At 42.0% G+C, this 14376-nt stretch overlaps 2 protein-coding genes across 2 annotated transcripts; both read right to left on the minus strand.

Annotated features, from left to right (window-relative positions):
- Positions 1–3405: 3405 nt before the first annotated feature.
- LOC308174576 (post-GPI attachment to proteins factor 2-like) lies at positions 3406–9965 on the minus strand. Its single transcript, XM_080549672.1, has 6 exons — positions 9897–9965; positions 7971–8136; positions 7391–7640; positions 6724–6830; positions 4536–4644; positions 3406–4048 (listed from the first exon to the last, which is right to left on the minus strand). The coding sequence occupies exons 2-6, from the start codon at positions 8133–8135 to the stop codon at positions 3918–3920; spliced, it is 762 nt and encodes a 253-aa protein (XP_080405798.1). The 5' UTR covers position 8136; positions 9897–9965; the 3' UTR covers positions 3406–3917.
- Positions 9966–12043: 2078 nt separating this feature from the next.
- LOC308174948 (odorant receptor 131-2-like) lies at positions 12044–13006 on the minus strand (the record flags this gene model as incomplete). Its single annotated transcript, XM_080550059.1, has 1 exon — positions 12044–13006. One exon carries the CDS (start codon positions 13004–13006, stop codon positions 12044–12046), a length of 963 nt encoding a protein of 320 aa, XP_080406185.1.
- Positions 13007–14376: the final 1370 nt, after the last annotated feature.

A 14376-nucleotide genomic window follows, 5' to 3' on the forward strand; every position in this document is an offset into this window, starting at 1 on the left:
CAGAGGTTCAGTGTAAGGCAGGGAGCCGTTTCCTCTTCCTCCCTGACTTCCTGTCTGTCTGCTAACCCTCTATCTCCACCATTCCTACAGAGGCCAGTGGAACCAAACAGTACCCATTCTGCCTGCCACCCCCTCCCATTCTATTCCATATGGGCTGTGCTTGAATGTTCTTTTTTATGTAGAATATTTATCAAATCTATGTGTAATTTATGTTTTTGTTTTTTAACATGATTGAATATGTTTTGCTAATTTGTCTGCGAACATACAATGATAAAGATGGTCACCAAATGTTGTCTGGCTTCGTCTAAACCGAATAAAGTAATGTTCAAGTTCCTGTAATTGTAATTCTATTGCCAGTGTTGGGGAATTTACTCAACTATCAGTTTAAATGCATTTTGCAGTAGCTTGGGGGTAGTTAAACTAAATTCAAAGGTATTTCCAGTAGTTTCCATTACTTTTCTTTGTAAGTAAACCAAGAATCCATAGGAATTGAACTATTATTCCAGTCCTTGCACATCACATTTCCCAACTATTTCTTCCCTTACTGCCTTTGGTCTCCCGTACAACTTTTTCATAGTAGCTTTAGTTTGACAAAATCAATTATTCCTCCACTCACTTTAATAATACCAATTGGTATTGTATTTTATATCGTTGGAAAGCCTGATTAGTGACCTTTACAATGAGGTACTACTTGTTCATGCATTTGTGGAATGAGCAACACAGCTAAACGTGTGGGTAGCAGCACAGAAAAGTTTGCCAAAATCCCCTGCAATATTCTTCTGTTGGTATTCACTCTCGTTTTGAGTTGCTTGGTGGATTGGATGATTGCACTCTCCCACAGTAATAAGGAAAAAACAACACATATTGGCCATTTTTACACTTTATTAATGTTACACTGTCAGGGACCTCAGCAGCGTGTGGAAGATCCATACGCAGTCACAACAGCTTGGCACCTCCTCCTCATGCTGGTCACCAGCCTGGTCACACACTTCCTGTCACACACTTCCTGGGACGGCCACTTCCTGGTCTGTCTTTGACTTCACCAGTCTCACAGAACTTGGTCCTAAGTTTGGAAATGGTACCAGGGCTGACCAAATAATGCTGCCACTCTGCATACATTGCCTTATTGCACAGGCCTTATCCTGAAGGGACAAACGTGGCATGTTTATGCTTGGAGCACACAAAAACTCTGCTGTCAATTAGGTGCCAATCACACCTGTGACTGGCATACACCTGCCAGCACTTGAAACTCAAAACGAGAGTGAATACCAACAGAAGAATATTGCAGGGGATTTTGGCCATTTTTGGGGGGCCTCTACCCACACGGTTAGCTGTGTTGCTCATTCCACAAATGCATGATCCTTACAAGTTATATTAATCCAACAATATAAAATACAATACCAATTGGTATTATTAAAGGGGAGGAATGATCGACCGAAATAACGTTTCCGAACTTTTTTTGAGGAGTGTAGTTCAACTTCTTCCCTTAATTAGTCAAATAGTCAAATACATTTCCATTTTTAGCTTGCAAAAACTATTGCAATGCTTTGTACTGTTCAATCAGACAGTTAAATGATGCACTGTACATCTCAGTATTTTCTAAATATCTTTATACCACTCGAAATGTATATCCCTAACAATAATATGCAGTCTCTGTGCTGTATCCATAATTACACTCTCAACATTGTACTCAACACACAAGCTAATTTTCTTAACTGTCTACGTGACAGAGGGCTTGCTACCAGTGTGTGTGTGTGTGTGCGTGTGTGTGTGTGTGTGTGTGTGTGTGTGAGTGTGTGTGTGTGAGAGAGAGAGAGAGAGAGAGAGAGAGAGAGAGAGAGAGAGAGAGAGAGAGAGAGAGAAAGAGAAAGAGAAAGAGAGAGAGTGAGAGAGAGAGAGAGAGCGCTCATACGGTGGGTGGGAGTGATGAATATTAAGAATGTGTGGAAAAGTAGAGAAAGAGGCATACTATAACATGATGGCAAGATCAGTGGGAAAGTAGAGAAAGGGACAGATGTGAATGGACAGACAACGAGGTAACATGACATCTACTCCTGAGAATCCATACTGTGTGACTCATACTTGACTGTGACTCAGTCCTCTGAAAGGTTGGGATTCCAACTGAGTGAACAACTGAGCACACACACACACACTCACATGCTCGTAGTTAAAAATCATACAACATTCCTGACGTTTGCTCAAACCTGTCGTTGTAGTCGCACAGGCCCGGAGGGTTGGTCGGGGGGAAACTAGGCTCCTCTCTCATACTAAAGCACACAACATTACGCAAAAGACATATCGTTAACCTCATAGCATAATTGCCTAAGTCATGCTTCACTTGTGTGGTCAGCCGAGCCATCTTTGTATGTAGTGTCAAACATGCCTATGTCAAAGAGATGACCTGGGCAGATAGTGATTTTGGAATGTAATGTAACAAGCATTCTGATAGGCTGATGGCATACATACAGGCAATAATGCACAGTGAATCAGCAGTGTTAGGAGAGTAGAGTTAGGCAGATATCTCAATTTGGCCAAAATATGACTTAAGGCAATGATGCTATGAGGCTAACGGTATGGAAAATAGTACTGTAGGAATGTGTCTGTGGAAGGACCGCTGTATTCCTGTGTAAAGGCGTGTCTGAGCGTGTGTTAAGTTAATAACCTTGATCTGAACCTCTGCTCTCTCACCCTTTGCATCCCCCTCTATTTAGCCATATTAATAAGGTGTGATTGTCTAATGGCCTGTTCTCATGTGACCTGACCACAGCGGGTGTCTCCAATGGGATTTCCTGTCATCCCCAGGCAAGTCTGATTTGACAGTCAAATCACACCTCTGCACTTCCCTTCACATTTAACAGATTAAACAATGCTCTTTTGTCCGAGCCCCCAATGCTTGACTCTCATTCGGTTACCTTTTATATACCCACACTCAGGGTATCCTGGATGTTACCATGGTTGGTAATAATACTACGTACTGTATATGCACAGGTGCTTTTGACTGTGGCCAGGTGTGATCAGCAACCGTAAATACTAACCTAAATTCTATGAGGTATGCCATACTCACTAAGCCTTAACCTAACCTTCGGAATTCCTTAAAGTTTTTTTCTTCCATAGATATATATGGAACCAGACAGGGATGATAAAGCTACTTTGTTCCATTTCATCAGCTCAAACTGTTGCCTGGATGGGTCCGATTAGAACCTTTATGGTAACCATAGCAACTAAGAAGGATGTAAGCAACACGTTTATTTGGCTTTTTATATTGTTTAATTTAGAAATATCAACATTGCTATGCATGTTACACACACACACAGGCAGAGCTAGATTCAGTCACAGGAGTGTCTTTGGACCATAGGTTATTTATTATTGAAATGATACTGCACACAATACAGTAACACACACTCTAATAATATCATACAAACTGCTATTTATTAGCATACTGCACAAAATATGGTCCCTGTCAAAACTACAGAGTTCGTGCTTTGATTCACTTAACGTCCAAGTCAGTGTTTCCTAAAGATCTGCTTACACTGACAGCAGACTGACACTGACAGGACTTTAGTAATGACTATTACTACGACTAGTAAATATTCTATAACTAATCAAATAGTTACTCTTTGGAGTCTGTGTCATTGTCACTTCCGTTAAGTTGATGTAGCCTCAGAGGACCGCCCCATGCTTTGTAACCAAACCCTAACAGTCATATGAGTTACACATCACTCGACAGGCGATAAGTACATCATCATGGCACTTGAATGAATGTGTGAATGATGTATGTACGTGTGAACATTAAACAAAACACACACTCTTTAGCTTCAGCTGTGGCCACTGTCCATCAACCCCCCCACCCCCTCCCAGATTTGCATGTTGTTGATGATGACGATGATGAAGAACAGGAGTCTGACTGTCCTCCATCCTCAGTAGCGCTTGTCCTCAGAGGGCGTGGCGACCATCACTTCCTTGTTTCCGAAGTCCCAGAATGCCGTGATGTGGAACGCCATGTTAGAGAGCACCACCATGTACTCACACAGAGCAAACAGGGTGTAGACTGGAAGAGCAATAGAGAGGAGATGAGGAACAAGAACCGTCGGTACAGACTAAACATGAATATTCCATTGAAATAGTGTTTTTATGCTGTAAAACGACACTAGAAACAGGAGAGACTGCTGTGTATAGGTAGCATAAAATAGGGTGTTAAAGTGAACCCTTTATTTAACCAGGAAAAGTCTAATGGAGATGAAAAATCTATTTTACAAGAGAGGGTTGCAGACATGGAAAAAAACATATAACAATTGACAATGAAAACAAAGAATAAATGACAGAATCAAAAATATTCATCGATATTCATCACAAGTCGCCAACATCAGGGATCAAACAGCGAAGATATTAATCAGCCAAAAACATCTACCGTCAGATCTACAACTTCCTCTAAAGTATGCTATACTAGGCTACAGGACATTGACGCCATCTGAATGACTGAATGGAGGGGTAGGGGGAGGGGCATAGACAAAAGGGGGATGAACCGCAGCACTCACTTCCTGTTTCGCAGTACTTGTTGTGGCGTCTGAAGAAGTACACGGCGAGGAGACAGCAGCTCACGTTGAACAGGAAGAGACGCACCTTCCAGCGGTATGACGTCAACTCCTGACAGAGAGGAAGAGAGAGAGAGAGAGAGAGAGAGGGCAAGTGGGTAAAGAGAGAGAGAGAAATATAAAGAAGGAGAGAGGGAGAGGAGAAATTTAGGCCCAGTCCCGTTTTGCACAATTCCCAATACCATTACCACAGCTATATTAACGGTCGCTCTCAACACAGAGATGACCAGGTTACCCAAATGGCGAGGGAAAGACACCGGGTGACGGATGGATAGGGATAGGGAGAGAGTGAAAGTGGAGACGGAGAGATAGAAAGAGAGAGGTTGTGATGTAATAGCCTTTCAAACACAGTGTGCCTCAAGCTGGTGATGGGAGTTGGCCCAGCATGTAACCCACTTCCCCTGCTCTGCTCTGAACAGGCTGTGTGCTCACAGCCTTAAAATACACTAGCTGTGGTCTCTCACACATCTGCTGACACTTTCTACATCCACAAGTGCAAAGATGAGACAAACACACAGACACCAATCTCTGTATGTATGTATGTATGTATGTACACGTGTGTGTGTCTATGTGTATGCGTGTTTGTGTGTGTGTGTGTGTGTGTGTGTGTGTGCATGTGTGTGTACAGTGGGATGCAAAACTGTAGGCACCCCTGGTTTAAATGTCTGTTACAATTCATCGCCAAGTGATTGAAAGCAAACCTGAACCCTAAATGCTACAAAGTTAAACATGAGTTTTTAAATGATAAAAAAAAGGAAAAGGGCCCTGTGCAAAAGTTTGGGAACCCTTTTGGATTATTCTTTGTTACCTTTTGAGAAGATGATTACTAAGGCCCAGACCAATGTGATTTACTCGTTAGGGCTTCAAAGAGTCAGGTGAATATAATTCCAGGGTTGAACTATATATTCTGAAGTAACTCCATGCCTTCTAAAGTATCCGACTGCGGTGGCTGTTGTGTCTGGTGTTAAAAACCAGGGGTTCCTCTAAACAGTTGTCCAAGGATGTCAGAATCAAGATAGTTCACTTCCACCATGAAGGAGAAGGCTACAAAAAACTCTCACAAATTCTCAAACTACCCATTTCAGAAGAATCATCAGAAAATGGAAAATAAATGGAACAATTGAAGTCAAGGCAAGATCTGGAAGACCAAGAACATTTTCAGATAGAATGGCCCGAGATCTGATGAGAAATGCTCAGAAGAACCCACACATCACTGCAAAAGAGGTGCAAAAAAGAGTAGCAGACACAGGTCTAGCTGTTCACAGGACAGGAGTTACCAGGAAAAAGACTTTTCTTTCACATGGCCCTTTTCCTTGTTTCATTATTTTGAAACTGTAAAAAGTTCAAATGTGTCGTTTAACTTTGTACCATTTAGAGGTTAGGTTTGCTTCTTTTCACTTAGATATTAATTGTAAAAGGCATTTTGACTACTGGTGCCCAAAGTTTTGCACCCCACTGTATGTATGTATGTATGTATGTGTGGGTGTGTGTGTGTGTGTGTGTGTGTGTGCGCGCACACGTGCATGCACGGATGGGGCTTGCGCAGTCCTTAAACAAATTTCCACACCTATTTGCTGGTGTTGAAACTCTGTGGTTCAACTATCACTGACCAGAGCAACGAACGGGGGTGTGAGTGTGTGTGTGTGTGTGTGTGTGTGTGTGTGTGTGTGTGTGTGTGTGTGATGAGTGAGCCTTTACCATATGTACTTTTAGAGCCTGTTTAAAACCATGTCACTCAGTCATACTCAGTATTCTCACTCAGTGGTCACCAGCAGCCTGTAGCCTCAATTAGAGATCTGAATCAGGGAAGGTGTAGCTCCATACTGCCATCTGGTGGTGAAAGAGATCCTCAGCACTTTGGTAGGGACATTCCTGTTTGCTAATTCTTGATTTCTCTCCTAATTTCTGCCAAGTGTAACAATGTGTGACAGGACCAAACAATACCAATGGCACTACAACTCGAGGATTGAACAGGAAGAATAAATAAACTGGTACTCACTGAACACACACTCACACACACACACACACACACACACACACACACACACACACACACACACACACACACACACACACACACACACACACACACACACACACGTAAGGAGATGGAAGGTGGGTTATACTCTACCTCTGGGTTCAGACTGTACTTCTTAATCACTTGCCACAGCCTGCAGGTGATGAGCATGTGGATCAGAGAGCTGGCGATGAACGCAATAAAACCGTTCTTATGAACACCTGTGGAACACACGAGCAGCAGTGACACACAGGCTAACCCTAACACACAGGCTAACCCTAACACACTAAAACACCAGATCATTACATACAAGATAGTGAATAACATATGTAAAAGTTGAGCTAAAGAAACGGAGGTAGCCTATACCACTCAGGATTTCAACCTTGCTGTTTTAGACACTGTACATTTACCTTAACTGTACATATTGTATTGATATCCATTGCCCTTGTTCTATAAATATCACACTGCATATACCTTACGTGTACATTATCTTCGCCCATGTGTGTATCACACTACATATATCTGTCCATACTTTTATGGCTTTTGTACTATTGCACTCTCTGGTCAGATGCCAAACTGTGTTTAGTTGTGCTTGTACTTGTACTCTGTCAATGACAATTACATTGAATCTGATTCTGAATATAGCACAATTTTACTGTACAGTTCAACAACTGTATGAAGGTACAATAAAGTATGTAGGCCAAGTGTGTGTGTGTGTGTGTGTGTGTGTGGCTGTGTGTGTGTGTGTGTGTGTGTGTGTGTGTGTGTGTGCATCCCTCACTGTAGGTCTCTGTGGAGGACACGTATGTTAGCAGCAGCAGCCCTGTGTTCTCTGCCAGGGCAGCGAGCAGCGCTAAGCCGCTGAGCAGCAGGTCCAGGAGGCTCTTGGCCAAGCGTCTCCGGTAGAAGTTGAAGTAGACCGCCGCCACCAGGAAACGCGGCGCCGAGTGCAGGCCGATACAGAAGCGCCAGACGTATCGCTCTGGAACCAGGCTTATGGACGCACTGATAGAAGGAAGGTAGTTTGTCACCTAATGAGGGATAGATAGAATGAGAGTATATTGTTGGATTAAGGGGTGTTTATATCATAACACATTTTCTCTAGTCTAGAGGGTAAAAAAAAGTACTGAGAGAGAGAGAGAACATGGGGTGATTGGTAGGAGGTTGATCAAATAGCCTACTGTTGATTTAATATAAAGACTGATACATGCTCATTAAATAACGACATATGAAAGAAATCATTATATTTGAAGGATAAAGGATATTTTAAGTCAGGACCAACACCTTCAGCTTTTTTTTCGGCAAACTAGGACACACAGCAAACATTACAGACAGAGAGAAGGATCGGATGGGCAACTCACTTGACAGTGGGTATATGTCGACTCCTCGAAATGAAACACCAGTGAGATAAAGACGCAGGCTATCAGGCCGGTGAGCGCCAACAGGACGGTTCCCACGGCGAAGTCCGTGAAGGGCAGGCGGATGAGCGGCTTGTCTCGATCCAGACCCCCGTACGCCTGCTGCATCCTGCCATAGCAGAGAGCACCAATACATACATTCAATCTCAAAAGTGAGTACACCCTTTAGATTTTTGCAAATATCCTGTTATATCCTTTCAGGGGATAACATTATCCTACTGAAACTTTGATATAACTTAAAGTAGTCAGTGTGCTGCTTGAATAACAGTATAGATTTATTGTCCTTTGAAAATTACTCAGTACACAGCTGTTAATGTCTAAACAGCTGGCAACAAAAGTGAGTGCACCCCATAGTGAACATGTCCTAATTGTGCCCAATGATGTTGTTTTCCCGCCCTGATGTCATGTGACTCGTTAGTGTTACAAGGATTCAGGTGTAAATGATAAGCAGGGCCTAAATTTGGTGTTTTGGGCACAATTCTCTCTGAATGCTGGACAACATGGCACCTCATGGCAAGGAACTCTCTGAGCGGCTGAAAAAAAGGATTATTGCGCTTCACAAAGATGGCCTTGGCTATAAGAAGATTGCCAACACCCTGAAAATGAGTTGCAGCACAGTGGCTAAGATCATACAGCGGTTTTCCAGGACAGGTTCCACTCGGAACAGTCTTCGCCAGGGTCGACCAAAGAAGTTGAGTCCACATGCTCAGTGTCATATCCAGAGGTTGGTTTCCAAAAATAGACGTGCGAGTGCTTCCAGCATTGCTGCAGAGGTTGCAGAAGTGGGATGTCAGCCTGTCAGTGCCCAGACCATACGCCGCACACTGCATCAAATCGGTTTGTATGGCCGTCGCCCCAGACAGAAGCCTCTTCTGAAACCGATGCATAAGAAAGCCCGCAAACAGTTTGCTGAAGACAATGAATCCAAGAACATGAGTTACTGGAACCATGTCCTGTGGTCTGATGAGACCAAAATAAACCTGTTTGGGTCAGATGGTGTCCGGCGTGTGTGGCGGCACCCTGGTGAGGAGTACCAAGACATGTGTTTTGCCTACAGTCAAGCATGGTGGTGGCACTGGCAGCATCATGGTCTGGGACTGCATGAGTGCTGCCGGCACTGGGGAGCTGCATTTCATTGAGGGACACATGAATTCCAATATATACTGTGACATCCTGCAGCAGAGCATGATCCCCTCTCTTCGGAAACTGGGCCGTAGGGCAGTTTTCCAACATGATAATGACCCTAAACACACCTCCAAGATGACAACGGCCTTGCTGAAGAAGCTGAAGGTTAAGGTGATGGACTGGCCAAGTATGTCTCCCGACCTAAACCCAATTGAGCACATGTGGGGCATCCTCAAGAGGAAGGTGGAGGAGTGCAAGGTGTCCAACATCCGTGGGCTCCGTGATGTCGTCATGGAGGAGTGGAAGAAGATTCCAGAAGCAACCTGTACAGCTCTGGTGAATTCAATGCCCAGGAGGGTTAAAGCAGTGCTAGATAACAATGGTGGTCACACAAAATATTGACACTTTGGGCACAATTTAGACATGTTCACTATGGGGTGTACTCACTTTTGTTGCCAGCTGTTTAGACATTAACAGCTGTGTACTGAGTAATTTTCAATGGACAATAAATCTATACTGTTATTCAAGCAGCACACTGACTATTTTAAGTTATATCAACGTTTCATTAAGATAGTGTTATCCCCTGAAAGGATATGACAGAATATTTGCAAAAATCTAAAGGGTGCACTTTTGAGATATACTGTACATTCAATCATCCGCTGCTAATGTCTGAAGCAATGATCAAAACCATGCTATAGGCATAGCAATTCATGTCATTGATAAACGAAGTCACAACATACATACCTTGCCCCCGGCCCAAGCTACCTCCAGCAGGTAAGGTGTTTCATAATATCCTTTCACTCGCTCTCATCCAGGCCCAGCAGGGGACAAGAGCTAAACACAGGTCGCTCACCGATGTGTACAAAGTGTGCAACAAACATGTAACGTTAAGACCTTAAGAAGCCACAGTGACTTATCACTTATCAGTCGTGTACTTATGTTACTTTTATGAAGTGATGTTCTTAACGTGGCTCACAGCTGGCTGGGGTGGCCAACACCCGGCTCGTAAACTAGCTTGACTGGCTAGGCTAATTCCGGAAGTTCGACGCTCGTACATAATGTCAACAACCGGTGGAAGAAAAAAGAGAAAGGTTTAAAAGGGTCAAAACTGTGAAAAAGTTTTTGTAATTGTTGTATTTTTTTTTGGGGGGGGGGATCCTTTGTTTTGCACAGATGTGGGGTGAGTGGTCTTTTAATTGTTTTCAACAAACTAAGGTGTCATATTTTGTGAAATACGAGTGTGTGTAGATAAGGATGACGTGTTAAATCAGCCAAATAAATAAAGTACAATAATAGGCTTATGGTTATCAAACATTTTGAACAGGCAAGGATCAAGCATTTAATATCAAATAATAATTTCAAAACAGAACAGGAAATCATGCAAGAAATAAGGGAATGTACGAATAAGTAGGGCTATTATAGGAAAAAGAGTTAGGGACAGAATAAGCAGTGAATGGAAAGCATTAATGTTAGGAAGATGAGAGGCAGGTGAGGCAAAAAAAAGGATGGTGGAGTTAAAGATAGTGAGGAAAGGGAAAGGGGTCAAATTTGAAAATGTAAAGACAAAAGGTGTGTGGGTTTACTGGGTGATGGGTTGTAAGCGGTCAGCAACAGAACAGGCTTTGGCAAGGGTTTTGATGTTTGAAGGTTTTGATGTGGGTAAAGTGTGGGATAATTTGAATGTGAAATATAATGAATGTATTATTAATATAATTGCACGCTCTCTCAAAACATGTGACATCTGTGGCATTGTGCTGTGTGATAAAACTGCACATTTTGGAGTGGCCTTTTATTGTGACCAGCCTAAGGCACATCTGTGCAATAATCATGCTATCTAGTCAGCATCTGGATATGCCACACCAGTCAGGTGGATGGAGCTTGGGAGTTCATAACACTGCCCTTATTTTGAGTGTGCATAATATGGCCGTTGTGTGAAGCCCCTTAGTGTGGGATTGTAGTGCTATGCATTCACCTGCTTTGTAAGTAAGTAAGTAAGTAAGTAAGTAAGTAAGTAAGTAAGTAAGTAAGTACAATTTATTTATACAGCACCTCTCCCAGACCAAGGGTCACACAGTGCTTTACATAACAAGGATGAAACACAATAAAACATAATACAAGAGCGAAAGCCACAGCAGGTTAAAATAGGCAAACAAGTGAAAATAAAAACAAGTAACAGACAACAGGTGTACAACAACATCGACAGGACACAGTACATGACACAGTACATGTGTGGAATGCCGTGTATTTACCTGCCTTATGTGTGCCCTTTCTTTATGAGTGCAGAATACCGTGTGAGTTTAAAACTGGATTGCAGTGGTTCACTTGTGTAGTTGAGACACTAACATTATCCCCCTGCTGAATTCCCCCCTATGAATTTTTAGAAAGTTTGCTTTGCTGAACCAGTGTGTGGACTTGTGGTGTGTTTTGCTCATCCTCTGACATTGGTCTCCGACCCTATTTGGGTGGGTCCATGTTCTATTACAGTATAATAACCAGATAAAATCCATTTATTACATATTTTTGACCAAACCAATTTCTCGAAATACATGGGCATGTGCAAGACAATACAATCAAAACCTGCCTCATCTTGGTATCAATAATATCTAACAGTAAAACAAAATATGCCATAAATAAATGCAACCACTGTATGCACATCAATAGCTTTGATTTTTTTATTCTGCAAAAAAAAAGGTCATCTTTATACATACGAGGCTGAAAAACTACATTCTGACTGACACAACTCAAACTGGAAGCCTTTTCTGCATTCTCTCCTTAAACCACCATATTTACAGTATACTATACCACTGTATAGTCATCAACACCTTTATTCACCATAGCACATGTTAATGTGTTGAAATAATCTAACAGTGAAATAAAAGTTACATTGTTAATTAATGCTTAATCGGTGCTGTGCGGCCTGTGCGTCTGAGTCCAAAGGAGAGGTGGTACATGAGGATGGGTCTGATAGTCTGATCTCTCAGGCCGTATATGAGACAGCTCAGACACCTGGGTAGGTTGACAAGGGTTAGAAACAGAACGTAATGAATACGCACCATTGTGACCCTGTCCACCTTTCCGTGGAAGGCTGACAGTATTGTAGAGACCAGGGAGGAGGAGAGGACGAGGAACAGCTGTACCAGATGCAGCAGCACTGTTCTACGGGCCTTTCTGTTGGAGGCTTTGTCAGAGGAGGCAGACTTGGCTGCTATCATCACACCAACATATGACCATATGATTATAATACCCACCGATACAAACGTAATGCCAGTGAATGCTTTTTCGATGTCGTAAAATATTTTCAGACGGAAGATATTTTCTTTCGAGCAGTATTCCTGCATTAACTGATTCATAGGTATAGACTCTAGCACCAGTAACATAATCAAACGAATAAGAGTGTTGACTGAGCACAGGACCCACACCACAGTGATGGCCACACCTGTGGTCTTGATGGTGGCAATGTCAGCATGCCTCAATGGGAAGCACACAGCCACATATCTCTCCAGTGACATGACAGCCAGGTTGAGAGGAGAGATGTCAGTAGTGACGATACCAAGTATGGAAATAATCAGACACACATACCGCATCATGTACAGTCTGGCCGTGGCCAATATGTAAAGCAGCTGACCTACTGCCAACTGAAAGGTGTCAGAAAAGAGGAGATTGTAGAGCAGGATGTAGCGAGAGGTCTCACAAAAGACCGGCTTGCTCCTCAGTGAGAACAACATCACTCCGTTGATGAACAGGAAGAGGAGACACGGTGACACTGTCAAGAATCCATAAAGTCCTTTCACCACCTGTCCTTCATACTGCTGACCGGCTGTGATGTTGTCCTGGGGTTGTGTTGTATTAGACATTGTGAAGAATCTGAAGTGAAAAAAAAAGACATCCATTATCTTTAATACATTTCCTGCAATTAGACAGAACAATTAGACATACATTCAAGGAAATGCTCATTAGCATTCGATGTATGATTATTTTAAAAGTATTGCTCGTATACCGTGAATTTTGGCCTAAATAATTAATGTCACTGCACAAATTGTAAAAGACAATAGAAACAAACAAAAAAAGAAGCAGAGGCTTTTGTGAAGATGAAACCAAAACTAAAATCACTCTTTTTCTCTATTTGGTCCACATGAATTCAGATGAGTCATCTTATAGATCTCCTAAAATAATTTCTCCTCAAATGGACTGGATAGAAGGAAATACTCACAGTGAATTAAAGGTTCATGATTTGCAGGGTTCTGCCCAGGTTAGAGAGCAGCTAGAGCATGATCTGATGGGCTTGTCTGTCATACCCCTCATATAAGAACCTTATCCATACTCCCACATAACGCCATCACACTTCTGGTCACCAATTACAGAGAACCATTAGGGGGTGGGGTCGGGGTGGGGACAGCCTTTAGACAGTGTTTGTGTGTATGTGTGTGTGTGTGTGTGTGTGGGGGGGGGGGGTTGTTTTTTTGTTTACTGAAAACGTTTACTGAGCTTGCTTCCCTGAGTTCTTTAGTTAACATATTCCACAGTTTAGGGGCATACAGTAGGTAATAAATGCAGCATCACCAACTTTCTGTCTTTGGTTTGTGACAAACATGTGTTCTGTTACATCTTGATTCTAATTTTACGCATTTTAAGTAGTAATAAATGTAGCCTTTTCCTCACAAGAAAAATTGCATTTCTAATAATTACATTTTACCAAGCATTTTTAAAAGACAAATTTTCTGTTGCTTTTTGTACCAGGAGTGATATAAAGTCACCCAACAGTAATGTGAAAGACTGGTGGAGAGCATGCTAAGACGCATGACAGCTGTGATTGAAAATCAAGGTTATTCCACCAAATAGTGATTTCTGAACTCTTCCTAAGTTATAACATTAGTATTGTGTTGTTTAAAAATTAATATCCACTTGTTTTCTTTGCATTAATCGAGGTCAGTTGTCGTTTTCTGCAAATAAATACTCTGAATGACAATATGTTTATTTGGAATTTAGAAAGATTGTTGTCAGTAGTTTATAGAATAAAACAAAAATGTTCATTTTACTCAAACTATATCTATAAATAGTACATCCAGAGAAACTGATCATTTTGCAGTGGTCTGCATAATTCTGCCACCACAATGGATTTTAAATGAAACAATCGAGATGCAATCGAAGTGCAGACTTTCAGCTTTAATTCAAGGGGTTGAACAAAAATATTGTATGAAATATTTAGGAATTACAACCATTTTTA

Source organism: Nansenia antarctica (genome assembly GCF_963989245.1).
Source record: "Nansenia antarctica genome assembly, chromosome: 20".
Taxonomy (NCBI): Eukaryota; Metazoa; Chordata; class Actinopteri; order Argentiniformes; family Microstomatidae; genus Nansenia; species Nansenia antarctica.

Excerpts from the sequence above, each read along its gene's own strand:
- LOC308174576 (XM_080549672.1), bottom strand. The coding sequence starts at position 8,135 with ATGCAGCAGGCGTACGGGGGTCTGGATCGAGACAAGCCGCTCATCCGC. Across the intron at positions 7,641-7,970 it reads CGACATATACCCACTGTCAA|GTGACAAACTACCTTCCTTC; the intron begins GTGAGTTGCCCA and ends ATCCCTCATTAG. Across the intron at positions 4,645-6,723 it reads AGTACAGTCTGAACCCAGAG|GAGTTGACGTCATACCGCTG; the intron begins GTAGAGTATAAC and ends CCTCTCTGTCAG.